At 47.0% G+C, this 14,020-nt stretch overlaps 1 protein-coding gene across 1 annotated transcript in view; it reads left to right on the top strand.

Moving 5' to 3' along the window:
- Positions 1-14,020, top strand: part of LOC124612449 (kalirin) — a 1,731,149-nt gene that overhangs the window by 811,127 nt on the left and 906,002 nt on the right. The window contains exon 13 of the mRNA XM_047140672.1: positions 6,872-7,063. Within this exon, the coding sequence (XP_046996628.1) occupies positions 6,872-7,063 (192 nt within the window). The remainder of the gene's footprint in view (positions 1-6,871; positions 7,064-14,020) is intronic.

Raw genomic sequence — 14,020 nt, 5'->3', positions numbered from 1 at the left:
TTTCCATAATGTAAAAAACACAACTGATACACATAACAGAAACTTTAGCCAGTTCTCGAGTACAGTGACGTGGATAATTACGGATAAATGTGTTTAAACGAATTTCGTCAAACTCGGAAGGTCTTTCTGAACGGGGGGAGTCACTAATGACAAGACGATCCTACTTAAAACGACAAAATCATAAAAATGACAATCGATAAATAAAAACCATAACTACTGGAATACCAAGATACAAAACAAAACCAACGTAATGATGTTACAAATCTACATCTATATCATACGCCGTAAGCCATCTAATGGTGTGTGACGGAGGGTACATTCGGTACCACTATCCCATCTTTGGAACCCTGTTCCACCCGCGAATAGAGTGTGCGAAGAATGATTGTCGGTAAGCCTCTGTATTGTCTCTAATTTCTCAAATTTTCTCCTCGTGGTCAGCACGCGAGATGTATGTACAGGGTGTTTCAAAACTGACCGGTATATTTGAAACGGCAATAAAAACTAAACGAGCAGCGATAGAAATACACCGTTTGTTGCAATATGCTTGGGACAACAGTACATTTTCAGGCAGACAAACTTTCGAAATTACAGTAGCTACAATTTTCAACAACAGATGGCGCTGCGGTCTGGGAAACTCTATAGTACGATATTTTCCACATATCCACCATGCGTAGCAATAATATGGCGTAGTCTCTGAATGAAATTATCCGAAACCTTTGACAACGTGTCTGGCGGAATGGCTTCACATGCAGATGAGATGTACTGCTTCAGCTGTTCAATTGTTTCTGGATTCTGGCGGTACACCTGGTCTTTCAAGTGTCCCCACAGAAAGAAGTCACAGGGGTTCATGTCTGGCGAATAGGGAGGCCAATCCACGCCGCCTCCTGTATGTTTCGGATAGCCCAAAGCAATCACACGATCATTGAAATATTCATTCAGGAAATTAAAGACGTCGGCCGTGCGATGTGGCCGGGCACCATCTTGCATAAACCACGAGGTGTTCGCAGTGTCGTCTAAGGCAGTTTGTACCGCCACAAATTCACGAAGAATGTCCAGATAGCGTGATGCAGTAATCGTTTCGGATCTGAAAAATGGGCCAATGATTCCTTTGGAAGAAATGGCGGCCCAGACCAGTACTTTTTGAGGATGCAGGGACGATGGGACTGCAACATGGGGCTTTTCGGTTCCCCATATGCGCCAGTTCTGTTTATTGACGAAGCCGTCCAGGTAAAAATAAGCTTCGTCAGTAAACCAAATGCTGCCCACATGCATATCGCCGTCATCAATCCTGTGCACTATATCGTTAGAGAATGTCTCTCGTGCAGCAATGGTAGCGGCGCTGAGGGGTTGCCGCGTTTGAATTTTGTATGGATAGAGGTGTAAACTCTGGCGCATGAGACGATATGTGGACGTTGGCGTCATTTGGACCGCAGCTGCAACACGGCGAACGGAAACCCGAGGCCGCTGTTGGATCACCTGCTGCGCGTTGCCCTCTGTGGTTGCCGTACGCGGTCGCCCTACCTTTCCAGCACGTTCATCCGTCACGTTCCCAGTCCGTTGAAATTTTTCAAACAGATCCTTTATTGTATCGCTTTTCGGTCCTTTGGTTACATTAAACCTCCGTTGAAAACTTCGTCTTGTTGCAACAACGCTGTGTTCTAGGCGGTGGAATTCCAACACCAGAAAAATCCTCTGTTCTAAGGAATAAACCATGTTGTCTACAGCACACTTGCACGTTGTGAACAGCACACGCTTACAGCAGAAAGACGACGTACAGAATGGCGCACTCACAGACTGCGTTGTCTTCTATATCTTTCACATCACTTGCAGCGCCATCTGTTGTTGAAAATTGTAACTACTGTAATTTCGAAAGTTTGTCCGCCAGAAAATGTACTGTTGTCCCAAGCATATTGCAACAAACGGTGTATTTCTATCGCTGCTCGTTTAGTTTTTATTGCCGTTTCAAATATACCGGTCATTTTTGAAACACCCTGTATGTGGGGTGGGGAGGGGTGGGGGGGGGGGGGAAGTAATATGTTGTCCGACTCCTCCTGAAAAATGCTGTCCCGAAATTTCAATAGTAAATCTCTCCGTGATGCCAAACACCTGTCTTGTAACGTCCTGTGACGAAACGCGCCGCTCTTCGTTGGATCTTCTCTCTCTCCTGGTTGTGTACGAACATTCTCCATGGGAAGGTTCCTTTAACCGGAGGGTGGTGGCCTTAAGGGTGCCGGGGACTAGGGGAGGCGCGAACCCGAGGCCTTTCGGCACGCTCGGTGTTTACTGGCGCGGCGTGCGGCGGGCAGCCAGCTCCGCCTATCGATCGGCGCGCCGTGTAGCGTGTAGCGAGCCGAGAGCTCGTTCGGCCAGCAACAGCAGCGGCGGCAGCGGCAGCACGCCACACCACCGGTGCTCCAGCTAATTAACCATCTCCGGAGCGCGCCACCGCCCAACTCTCTCCGATCACTGCAGGAATGCCCGCCGAGGCACGCCGAAGTGCTGCGTTACTGCCGTGTTTGCGTTTGCTACCACCACTCGCCAACTACGCACGAGTACGCCGCTTGACCTTTGTCAGGGAGCAACGCGATCCTATGTACAGTTCACAAGCGTTATAAGGGAAACTTTAAAAACTGGCTACATAGCGCTGTGCGCATGAATTCAGACGAGCCGCTGTGAAGGCCGAAACGAATCCCATTGGTTAACGGCACAGTTAATCTGCTGTAGATAGCGTATTGTGTGCTGTATTGCTAGTTTCACTCTGCTTACGAGAGCGTGTTGAGATGTTATACCCCTGACGGCAACACGTTAAAGCCTCATGTCTCCGATGACAAAAATTAAAAGAGAGAGAGAGAGAGAACGAAAACGAGGACGCGTTTGACGTGTTCCTCAAAGTCTGATGCAGCCCTATTTCTGACTCTGTGAGTGAACACCTACGCGCTAGTCATCTGCTCATAATCTAGATTCTACACGCCTTTACTAAAGAGTGTCAAAAGAGCCTCAAGACAGAAATCGGAAATACCAGTTACAAACATCTAGGACATTTAGAGGAGAGTGAGTACGTAATATTTTGAGTAGGAATCCATGTCCGATAGCCATTTGAAAACACGCTTGTTGGGTAGCTTTGCAGCAGGATAGTCATAGGGGTGGAGGTGTGGAGGTGCTTACGTCGGATTGGATGATGTCATTTGACATCTATCCTATCGCTCTGACGTGGTTCGAGTCTCATTCACCTCTCTGGTGTGGTGTGTTTGAGGTGGTATGAATGTAGCCGTTTGTCATCCACAACATAGCAGACGGTGCTGGGAGCAACATCCATTGCACGCGCAATTGCTCGTGTACTCGTTGACAGAGGCGACGAGCAGCTCTGCGATTACCGTGGTCTTCGCCATGCAGGAGGAACATGTTGGTGTATTCTGCAAACGTGTACTCATTCGTGTTGGTCTAACACTCAGAGACACTTGAACGAAGCTCGAATCTGGTCAGAGAGGTAGGACAGATGTCGAATGACATCAACCAGTCCGACGTAAGCACCCCCCACCATTACTACAGTGTTGCAAACGTACCTAGCAAACACATTTTCAAACGGCTGGAGCACGGAAATGGTACGTTTCTGGACGCGGGTTCCTATACCAAATATTATATACTCATTCCCCTCTGCGAACGCTAGAAATTTAAATGCCATTTTCCGAACACCATGTACATACTATGTGAAATTAGTACTATTTCTCGTGTACGCTGTCTGATGGGAAGTATCCGGACGCCAATACGTTGTGCGACATTGACCGCAAGATGTCAAGAGAGGTGGACGCGGCAGTGTAAAGGAGGTGGGGAGTATTGTGTTGTCAGTAGATAATGATCATGATGATGGATTTGTGGGGCGTTCAACTATGCGGTCATCAGCGCCCGCATAAAGTCACAGTTTTTACGCAATGCAAGTTTTTCATAATCCAATCTAGCCACTCTCACGAATGATGATGATGATGATGACGACGACACAAACACCCAGTCTGCAGGCAAGAAAAATCCCAACCCGGACGGGAATCGAACCCGGGACTCCGTGATCCAGACGAAGCAACGCTAGCCACTAGACCACGAGGTGCGGACGTTGTCAGTAGAGCAGCACAATGCGTCGCTTAGAAGCGGTCACTGACTTCGAGTGTGGACTAATCACTGCCTGCCAACCAAATAACAAATCCATCGGGGACATTTGAACCCCTCTAAAGCTGCCCAAGTCGGCTATTGGTGATGTGGCTGTAAAGTAAAAGGAACAACCCAGGGTGAACCAAAACTAGACAGACCTCCTCTACCGGTGGACGAGCTTGGTCGTCGAACGTTGCGGAGGGTGGCTGTAAAAAAAGTCCAGATAGCACAATGACTGTGCCTGGTGGTTTAAACAAGGATAGAGTACAGTGGTCGGACAGCTCCTCAGAGCTCACACATCTATGTAATCAGTGATAAGCGACACTTGAAGTGGCGTAAAGGGCCAAGCCACAGGACAGTGGATGATTGGAAACGAGTGAATTGGAGTGATAAGTCAGACAATACACTTTGGTAGTCAGATGGAAGTGCTTGGGTTTTGCGAATGGTTGGAGGATGTTACTTATCGTCATGTGAAGTGGCAGCAGTGAAGTACAGAGGAGGTGGTGTTACGGTATCGATGAGTTATTCACTGTTAAGGTGTGGTCCCCGTATTGCGCTTAAGAAAACCCTAAATGAGGAAGCATATGAACGCATTTTACGGAATTGTGTGCTGCGAACTGTAGAGGAACACTTCACAGACGACGATTTTTTGTATCAGTAAGACAATGCACCCTGTCATAAAGCAGCATCTGTGAGGCAGTTGTTAGTGTACAACAATATTCCTGAAATGGACTGGTCTGTCCAAAGTCCCAACCTGAACCCAATGGAGCACATTTGGGATTAGAAAGTCTACTTCGCCCCAAACCTTGTCGTCGAACACGCCATCTTCTCTGGTTTCGGTTTTTGAGCCTACCTTTGTGGCCGAGCGCTTCTAGGCGCTTCAGTCCGGAACCGCGCTGCTGCAACGGTCTAATCCTGCCTCGGGCGTGGATGTGTGTGATGTCCTTAGGTTAGTTAGGCTTAAGTACACTACTGGCCATTAAAATTGGTACATCACGAAGATGACGTGCTACAGACGCGAAATTTAACCGACAGGAAGAAGATGCTGTGATATGTAAATGATTAGCTTTTCAGAGCTTTCACACAAGGTTGGCGCCGGTGGCGACACCTACAACGTGCTGACATGAGGAAAGTTTCCAACCGATTTCACATGCACAAACAGCAGTTGACCGGCCTTGCCTGCTGAAACGTTGTTTTGATGCCTCGTGTAACGAGGAGAAATGCGCACCATCACGTTTCCGACTTTGATAAAGATCAGATTGTAGCCTATCGCGATTCCGGTTTATCGTATCGTGACATTGCTGCTTGCGTTGGTCGAGATCCAATGACTGTTAGCAGAATATGCAATCGGTGGGTTCAGGAGGGTAATACGGAACGCCGTGCTGGATCCCAACGGCCTCGTATCACTAGCAGTCGAGATGACAGGCATCTTATCCGTGTGGCTGTAACGGATCGTGCAGCCACGTCTCGATCCCTGAGTCAACAGATGGGGACGTTTGCAAGACAACAACCATCTGCACGAACAGTTCGACGACGTTTGCAGCAGCATGGACTATCAGCTCGGAGACCATGGCTGCGGTTACCCTTGACGCTGCATCACAGACAGGAGCGCCTGCGATGGTGTACTCAACGACGAACCTGGGTGCACGAATGGCAAAATGTCATTTTTTGGATGAATCCAGGTTCTGTTTACAGCATCATGATGGTCTCATCCGTGTTTGGGGACATCGCGGTGAACGCACATTGGAAGCGTGTATTCGTCATCGCGATACTGGCGTATCACCCGGCGTGATGGTGTGGGGTGCCATTGGTTACACCTCTCGTTCGCACTGACGGCACTTTGAACAGTGGACGTTACATTTCAGATGGCTCTACCCTTCATTCGATCCCTGCGAAACCCTACATTTCAGCAGGATAATGCACGACCGCATGTTGCAGGTCCTGTATGGGCCTTTCTGGATACAGAAAATGTTCGACTGCTGCCATGGCCAGCACATTCTCCACATCTCTCACCAATTGAAAACGTCTGGTCAATGGTGGCCGAGCAACTGGCTCGTCACAATACGCTAGTCACTAGTCTTGATGAGCTGTGGTATGGTGTTGAAGCTGCATGGGCAGCTGTACCAGTACACCCTATCCAAGCTCTGTTTGACTCAATGCCCAGGCGTATCAAGGCCGTTATTACGGCCAGAGGTGGTTGTTCTGGGTGCTGATTTCTCAGGATCTATGCACCCAAATTGCGTGAAAATGTAATCACATGTCAGTTCTAATATAAAATATTTGTCCAATGAATACCCGTTTATCATTTCCATTCCTTCTTGGTGTACCAATTTTAATGGTTAGTAGTGTATGAAGAAACTCAAAGAGGGCCAATCCGTAAGGTCCTCTTGTTAGTGATGCATACACGTAGTCATAGATGTGCGTTACAAGCTCACTGGTCCAATGGATCAAATGTGCAGTCGCCGTTGGAGGGACGGTTGACGTTTTCTTTTAAGAAACGAGTGTTTTTTTCTGTCTGTCCCTCCTCTCTCTCTCTCTCTCTCTCTCTCTCTCTCTCTCTCTCTCTCTCTCTCTCTCTCACTCACTCTCTCTCTCTCTCTCTCTCTCACACACACACACACACACACACACACACACACACTAGACTTGTAAATGTACCTAGTTGAGATGATAGATTGATTGATCGAGAGATGTGATTTGCTGAAGGAGACCGTGTGGTGCTGTGTTGCAGAACACGTACACGAACGCGGAGAAGCTGCTGACGGCGGCCGAGGAGCTGGCGCAGACGGGCGAGTGCAACGCGGACGAGATCTACTCGGTGGCGCGCGAGCTCGAGAGCCACGTGACGAGCTTCGCGGCCCGCGTCGAGCAGCGGCGGCGCCGGCTCGACCTCGCCGTCCTCTTCTACACGCACGAGAAGGAGGTAAGGCCGGCCGGCGCACTTGTCGCTGCGTGTCTGTCGCCTGAAAGCAACGGGACTGCTGGTGATCACACGGTAGGCACACACACACACACACACAGTGACAGTCTTGTAATTTTTTTAAAAATTGCTTAAGCCATCCTCAGCCTGCTCGTATAGCGTAATGCGTAGCGCCCCGGCTTGCGAAACTGGAAGATGAACAACAGAGTGGAATCCTCGTGGTGGGTTAACGACCGTAGCTCTTGCAGATTTTAGTCAGTCATCCTTGTTCGTTTAGGCAAATGCTGTGCTGGTCCCCTATTACCAACTTAGAAATTACGGCACCCAAACAGGTAAAATACGATCACACACAGAACAATGTTTCCACGATTCACACACAGGTGGCGCACATGTCCTCGCACCCTTAGTTAACTGACGGCTACTGCGACAGGTAGGGCGTCTGGCTGCAAAGTTAACTTTAGAATAAAATTGCCAAACCTTTAGTGCAGGAAACTCTCTGCTAGATGAAATGAACGCTAAACAAACCACGAAGAATGTATGCAAGTCTCATGCCTCTCAGGTGCCTCATTACCGGTTTTCCACTTACTACCAGTTCATAAACAGATGATACAGGTACGGAGATTATGTCTCACAACTTGTCTAAATGATTCATTCATTTAATTAAAAAAGTAAAAGCTATGTTTTGCAGAGATATGATTCCACTTTCAAATTCTTCAAAGAAGAAAAACACAAATTATTTCTTCGAATTACATCACGTCCTAACACACATGTAACAACGAGCGAGGTGGCGCAGTTGTTAGCACAGTGGACTCGCATTCAGGAGGACGTCTGTTCAGACATGCATCCGGCCATCCTGATTTAGGTTTTCCGTGATTTCCCTAAATCGCTTGAGGCAAATGCTGGGACGTTTCCTTTGAAATGGCATGGCCGACTTCCTTCCCCCGTCCTTCCAATAACCTCGCTGTTTGGAACCCTTCCCCAAATCAACCAACCAACACATGTAACGGAAATCTGTCTGTAATCGTATCGTCCATGTACTATTACGTACTTTAAAATTATTACCCTACTAGGCACAGTCAAAGTAAGCAAGCAGCAAGCAAGAAACACCAACCATGTAAGGTTCTCCTTTATGCTACATGTCCATAATTAATGATGGCGCTTAAGATTCTCACAGAACACTGTTTAGTAACGAAACCCAAGTTTCTACCAAATATTGTAATATCTTGTTACGAATACAACAGTGCCACCAGCGGTGCAACTGTCGACGTAACAGCCTTTAAAGGTCTGAAACTTTCTGCTAGATTGAAACTGCGTGCCGGACCGGGACTCGAAGCTGCCACCTTCGCCTTACTCGGGCAAGTGCTCTACCGACTTAACTACCCAAACACGACCCACAACACGCTCACACAGTTTCGCTTCGACCTGTACCTCATCTTTTACCTTCCAACTGCCTGCCGGAGTGGCCGAGCGGTTCTAGGCGCTACAGTGGACGGGTGGTAGGGACAGAGCATCGAGTGACATTATACTGAGTGCACTATCCGAAAATTACCTCGAGCAATTAAACACTGAACCGACTCGTGGAGATAACATCTTGGACCTACTGATAACAAACAGACCCGAACTTTTCGACTCTGTATGTACAGAACAGGGAATCAGTGATCATAAGGCCGTTGCAGCATCCCTGAATATGGAAGTTAATAGGAATATAAAAAAAGGGAGGAAGGTTTATCTGTTTAGCAAGAGTAATAGAAGGCAGATTTCAGACTACCTAACAGATCAAAGCGAAAATTTCTGTTCCGACACTGACAATGTTGAGTGTTTGTGGAAAAAGTTCAAGGCAATCGTAAAATGCGTTTTAGACAGGTACGTGCCGAGTAAAACTGTGAGGGACGGGAAAAACCCACCGTGGTACAACAACAAAGTTAGGAAACTACTGCGAAAGCAAAGAGAGCTCCACTCCAAGTTTAAACGCAGCCAAAACCTCTCAGACAAACAGAAGCTAAATGATGTCAAAGTTAGCGTAAGGAGGGCTATGCGTGAAGCGTTCATTGAATTCGAAAGTGAAATTCTATGTACCGACTTGACAGAAAATCCTAGGAAGTTCTGGTCTTACGTTAAATCAGTAAGTGGCTCGAAACAGCATATCCAGACACTACGGGATGATGATGGCATTGAAACAGAGGATGACACGCGTAAAGCTGAAATACTAAACACCTTTTTCCAAAGCTGTTTCACAGAGGAAGACCGCACTGCAGTTCCTTCTCTAAATCCTCGCACAAACGAAAAAATGGCTGACATCGAAATAAGTGTCCAAGGAATAGAAAAACAACTGGAATCACTCAATAGAGGAAAGTCCACTGGACCTGACGGGATACCAATTCGATTCTACACAGAGTACGCGAAAGAACTTGCCCCCCTTCTAACAGCCGTGTACCGCAAGTCTCTAGAGGAACGGAGGGTTCCAAATGATTGGAAAAGAGCACAGATAGTCCCAGTCTTCAAGAAGGGCCGTCGAGCAGATGCGCAAAACTATAGACCTATATCTCTTACGTCGATCTCTTGTAGAATTTTAGAACATGTTTTTTGCTCGCGTATCATGTCATTTCTGGAAACCCAGAATCTACTATGTAGGAATCAACATGGATTCCGGAAACAGCAATCGTGTGAGACCCAACTCGCCTTATTTGTTCATGAGACCCAGAAAATATTAGATACAGGCTCCCAGGTAGATGCTATTTTTCTTGACTTCCGGAAGGCGTTCGATACAGTTCCGCACTGTCGCTTGATAAACAAAGTAAGAGCCTACGGAATATCAGACCAGCTGTGTGGCTGGATTGAAGAGTTTTTAGCAAACAGAACACAGCATGTTGTTATCAATGGAGAGACGTCTACAGACGTTAAAGTAACCTCTGGCGTGCCACAGGGGAGTGTTATGGGACCATTGCTTTTCACAATATATATAAATGACTTAGTAGATAGTGTCGGAAGTTCCATGCGGCTTTTCGCGGATGATGCTGTAGTATACAGAGAAGTTGCAGCATTAGAAAATTGTAGCGAAATGCAGGAAGATCTGCAGCGGATAGGCACTTGGTGCAGGGAGTGGCAACTGACCCTTAACATTGACAAATGTAATGTATTGCGAATACATAGAAAGAAGGATCCTTTATTGTATGATTATATGATAGCGGAACAAACACTGGTAGCAGTTACTTCTGTAAAATATCTGGGAGTATGCGTGCGGAACGATTTGAAGTGGAATGATCGTATAAAATTAATTGTTGGTAAGGCGGGTACCAGGTTGAGATTCATTGGGAGAGTGCTTAGAAAATGTAGTCCATCAACAAAGGAGGTGGCTTACAAAACACTCGTTCGACCTATACTTGAGTATTGCTCATCAGTGTGGGATCCGTACCAGATCGGTCTGACGGAGGAGATAGAGAAGATCCAAAGAAGAGCGGCGCGTTTCGTCACAGGGTTATTTGGTAACCGTGATAGCGTTACGGAGATGTTTAATAAACTCAAGTGGCAGACTCTGCAAGAGAGGCGCTCTGCATCGCGGTGTAGCTTGCTCGCCAGATTTCGAGAGGGTGCGTTTCTGGATGAGGTATCGAATATATTGCTTCCCCCTACTTATACCTCCCGAGGAGATCACGAATGTAAAATTAGAGAGATTAGAGCGCGCACGGAGGCTTTCAGACAGTCGTTCTTCCCGCGAACCATACGCGACTGGAACAGGAAAGGGAGGTAATGACAGTGGCACGTAAAGTGCCCTCCGCCACACACCGTTGGGTGGCTTGCGGAGTATCAATGTAGATGTAGATGTAGATGTACAGTCTGGAACCTCGCGATCGCTACTGTCGCACGTTCGAATCCTGCCTCGGGCATGGATGTGTGAGATGTCCTTAGGTTAGTTAGGTTTAAGTAGTTCTAACTTCTAGGGGACTGATGACCTCAGAAGTCAGGTCCCAAAGTGCTCAGAGCCATTTCAACCATTTTTTTTACCTTCCAACTGCAAGTTCACGTGCATATCTTGCCGGAGTAGCACACTTAGAAGAAAGGTCATCGCGACGACATGTCTCAGCCATAGTTCGATGGGTTGTTTCCAGAGGGAATTTTGACTTTGTTTCACTTGGAAGAAGAGTGTTCACTGGTATGAAACTTCCTCGCAGGTTCTGTAAACTGTCCCTCAGACTATGGCTAATCTTCAGCTCCGCAGGGCTCTGTTTTCCAGGTGTTCAAGTACCGCGACGTATGCAGAACTTCCGTGAAGTTTGAGGTCTGAAACGAGATGCAGGTGGACATAAATCTATGACGGCGGCTCGTGAGTTGAGCTTGCGTAGCGCAGTCGGTACAGCACATGGCCGCGAAAGGCAAGGTCACAAGTTCTAATCCGTTCTGGCGGATTTTTTTAATCTGGCAGGACGTTCCAGCGTTTTAAAGGCTTAGTTACCGCCAAGGAAATGAAGTTGTTCATTGTGTCTCACAATAACAACGCTAAAGTGGGCCCAGAAATGCCGATTGAATACTTTTGTTTTCTCTAAGAACCAAAAATATTTAAATTTCCTCAAAATTTGACATCAGCTAACCTTTTTCTTTTAAATGCGTTACATTCAAATAATCATAACGTGCGCAGCTTATTGTTAATATGTTTCGCTACTGCCGATGAACCATTCTCTTTATTATTATGTTCTGTGGACTCCATTTTAAGCTCTCTTCTTGTCTGACCGACATCCTTCAATTCATAATCTTGGAATTTTACGAGGTGCATTCAAGTTCTAAGGCCTCCGATTTTTTTTCTAATTAACCACTCACCCGAAATCGATAAAACTGGCGTTACTTCTCGACGTAATCGCCCTGCAGACGTACACATTTTTCACAACGCTGACGCCATGATTCCATGGCAGCGGCAAAGGCATCTTTAGGAGTCTCTTTTGACCACTGGAAAATCGCTGAGGCAATAGCAGCACGGCTGGTGAATGTGCTGCCACGGAGAGTGTCTTTCATTGTTGTAAAAACCCAAAAGTCACTAGAAGCCAGGTCAGGTGAGTGGGGAGCATGAGGAATCACTTCAAAGTTGTTATCACGAAGAAACTGTTGCGTAACGTTAGCTCGATGTGCGGGTGCGTTGTCTTGGTGAAACAGCACACGCGCAGCCCTTCCCGGACGTTTTTGTTGCAGTGCAGGAAGGAATTTGTTCTTCAAAACATTTTCGTAGGATACACCTGTTACCGTAGTGCCCTTTGGAACGCAATGGGTAAGGATTACGCCCTCGCTGTCCCAGAACATGGACACCATCATTTTTTCAGCACTGGCGGTTACCCGAAATTTTTTTGGTGGCAGTGAATCTGTGTGCTTCCATTGAGCTGACTGGCGCTTTGTTTCTGGATTGAAAAATGGCATCCACGTCTCATCCACTGTCACAACCGACGAAAAGAAAGTCCCATTCATGCTGTCGTTGCGCGTCAACATTGCTTGGCAACATGCCACACGGGCAGCCATGTGGTCGTCCGTCAGCATTCGTGGCACCCACCTGGATGACACTTTTCGCATTTTCAGGTCGTCATGCAGGATTGTGTGCACAGAACCCACAGAAATGCCAACTCTGGAGGCGATCTGTTCAACAGTCATTCGGCAATCCCCCAAAACAAATCTCTCCACTTTCTCGATCATGTCTTCCTGTGCGAGCCCGAGGTTGTTTCGGTTTGTTGTCACACAACGTTCTGCCTTCATCAAACTGTTGCACCCACGAACGCACTTTCGACACATCCATAACTCCATCACCACATGTCTCCTTCAACTGTCGATGAATTTCAATTGGTTTCACACCACGTAAATTCAGAAAACGAATGATTGCACGCTGTTCAAGTAAGGAAAACGTCGCCATTTTAAGTATTTAAAACAGTTCTCATTCTCGCCGCTGGCGGTAAAATTCCATCTGCCGTACGGTGCTGCCATCTCTCTGGGACGTATTGACAATTAACGCGGTCTCATTTTAAAACAATGCGCATGTTTCTATCTCTTTCCAGTCCGGAGAAAAAAAATCGGAGGTCTTAGAACTTGAATGCACCTCGTACTTCAACCCTCCCGGTTTTGCCATCCAGTTTTTATCTCTGCTAAACTTACGTCACAACCTTTGCTCCAGCTCGTTATGTCTGGAATGCCATTTTAACTTTATTGCTGTTTAATAACTTCATCAATTTACACAAGATGATGTGGTACGGCTATGTTTCTGCGAATTTATCTCGTTTTTGTTTGTTGGTTTCCTTGGCCTGCCGTTGCATTAATCTTACCTATTAGACACACGTCGTAATCATTTTTATCGCTATTTGTGTATGTATGTATGTATGTGTATATGTATTTTCGTTCCTTCACGTTTTATACGGCCTAACTGGTACTATTAGCGCTATTCTCTGCGTTAAAAAAGTGCAATTTTCTCTTCATAAGGGTAACATTAGTTCTTAACCCGCCAGGTTAGCCCAGCGCGCTAACGCGCTGCTTCCTGGACTCAGGTAGGCGCGCCGGCCCCGGATCGAATGCGTCCGGTAGATTAACGACGAGGGCTGGTGTGCCGGCCAGCCTGAATGTGAGTTTTAGGCGGTTTTCCACGTCCCCCTAGGTGAATACCGGGCTGGTCCCCACGTCCCGCCTCAGTTACACGGCTCGCAGACATCTGAACACTTTCGCACTATTCCATGGATTACACTCGATGCAGACAGTTGGGGTGCGCTAATTCCTTCCCCGGGGGGTACGGGGTGGCGGCAGGAATGGCATCCGGCCACCCCTTCAACTAACATTGCCACATCCGATTAACCATGCCGACCCTGGCCGCGTATCCGCGGGAAAAACGGCACAAGCAAAAGAAAAAGAAAGAAGAAAGGGTAGCATTAGTTCTTAGCATTTACTGTATCTTTTAACGTGGGTTTCCTGTCTATTCCTACCCCTATTTTTTTCTTTTTTCCG

This window comes from Schistocerca americana, chromosome 4, assembly GCF_021461395.2.
Source record: "Schistocerca americana isolate TAMUIC-IGC-003095 chromosome 4, iqSchAmer2.1, whole genome shotgun sequence".
NCBI lineage: Eukaryota > Metazoa > Arthropoda > Insecta > Orthoptera > Acrididae > Schistocerca > Schistocerca americana.
This window is presented reverse-complemented; position numbering and strand designations above follow the sequence as displayed.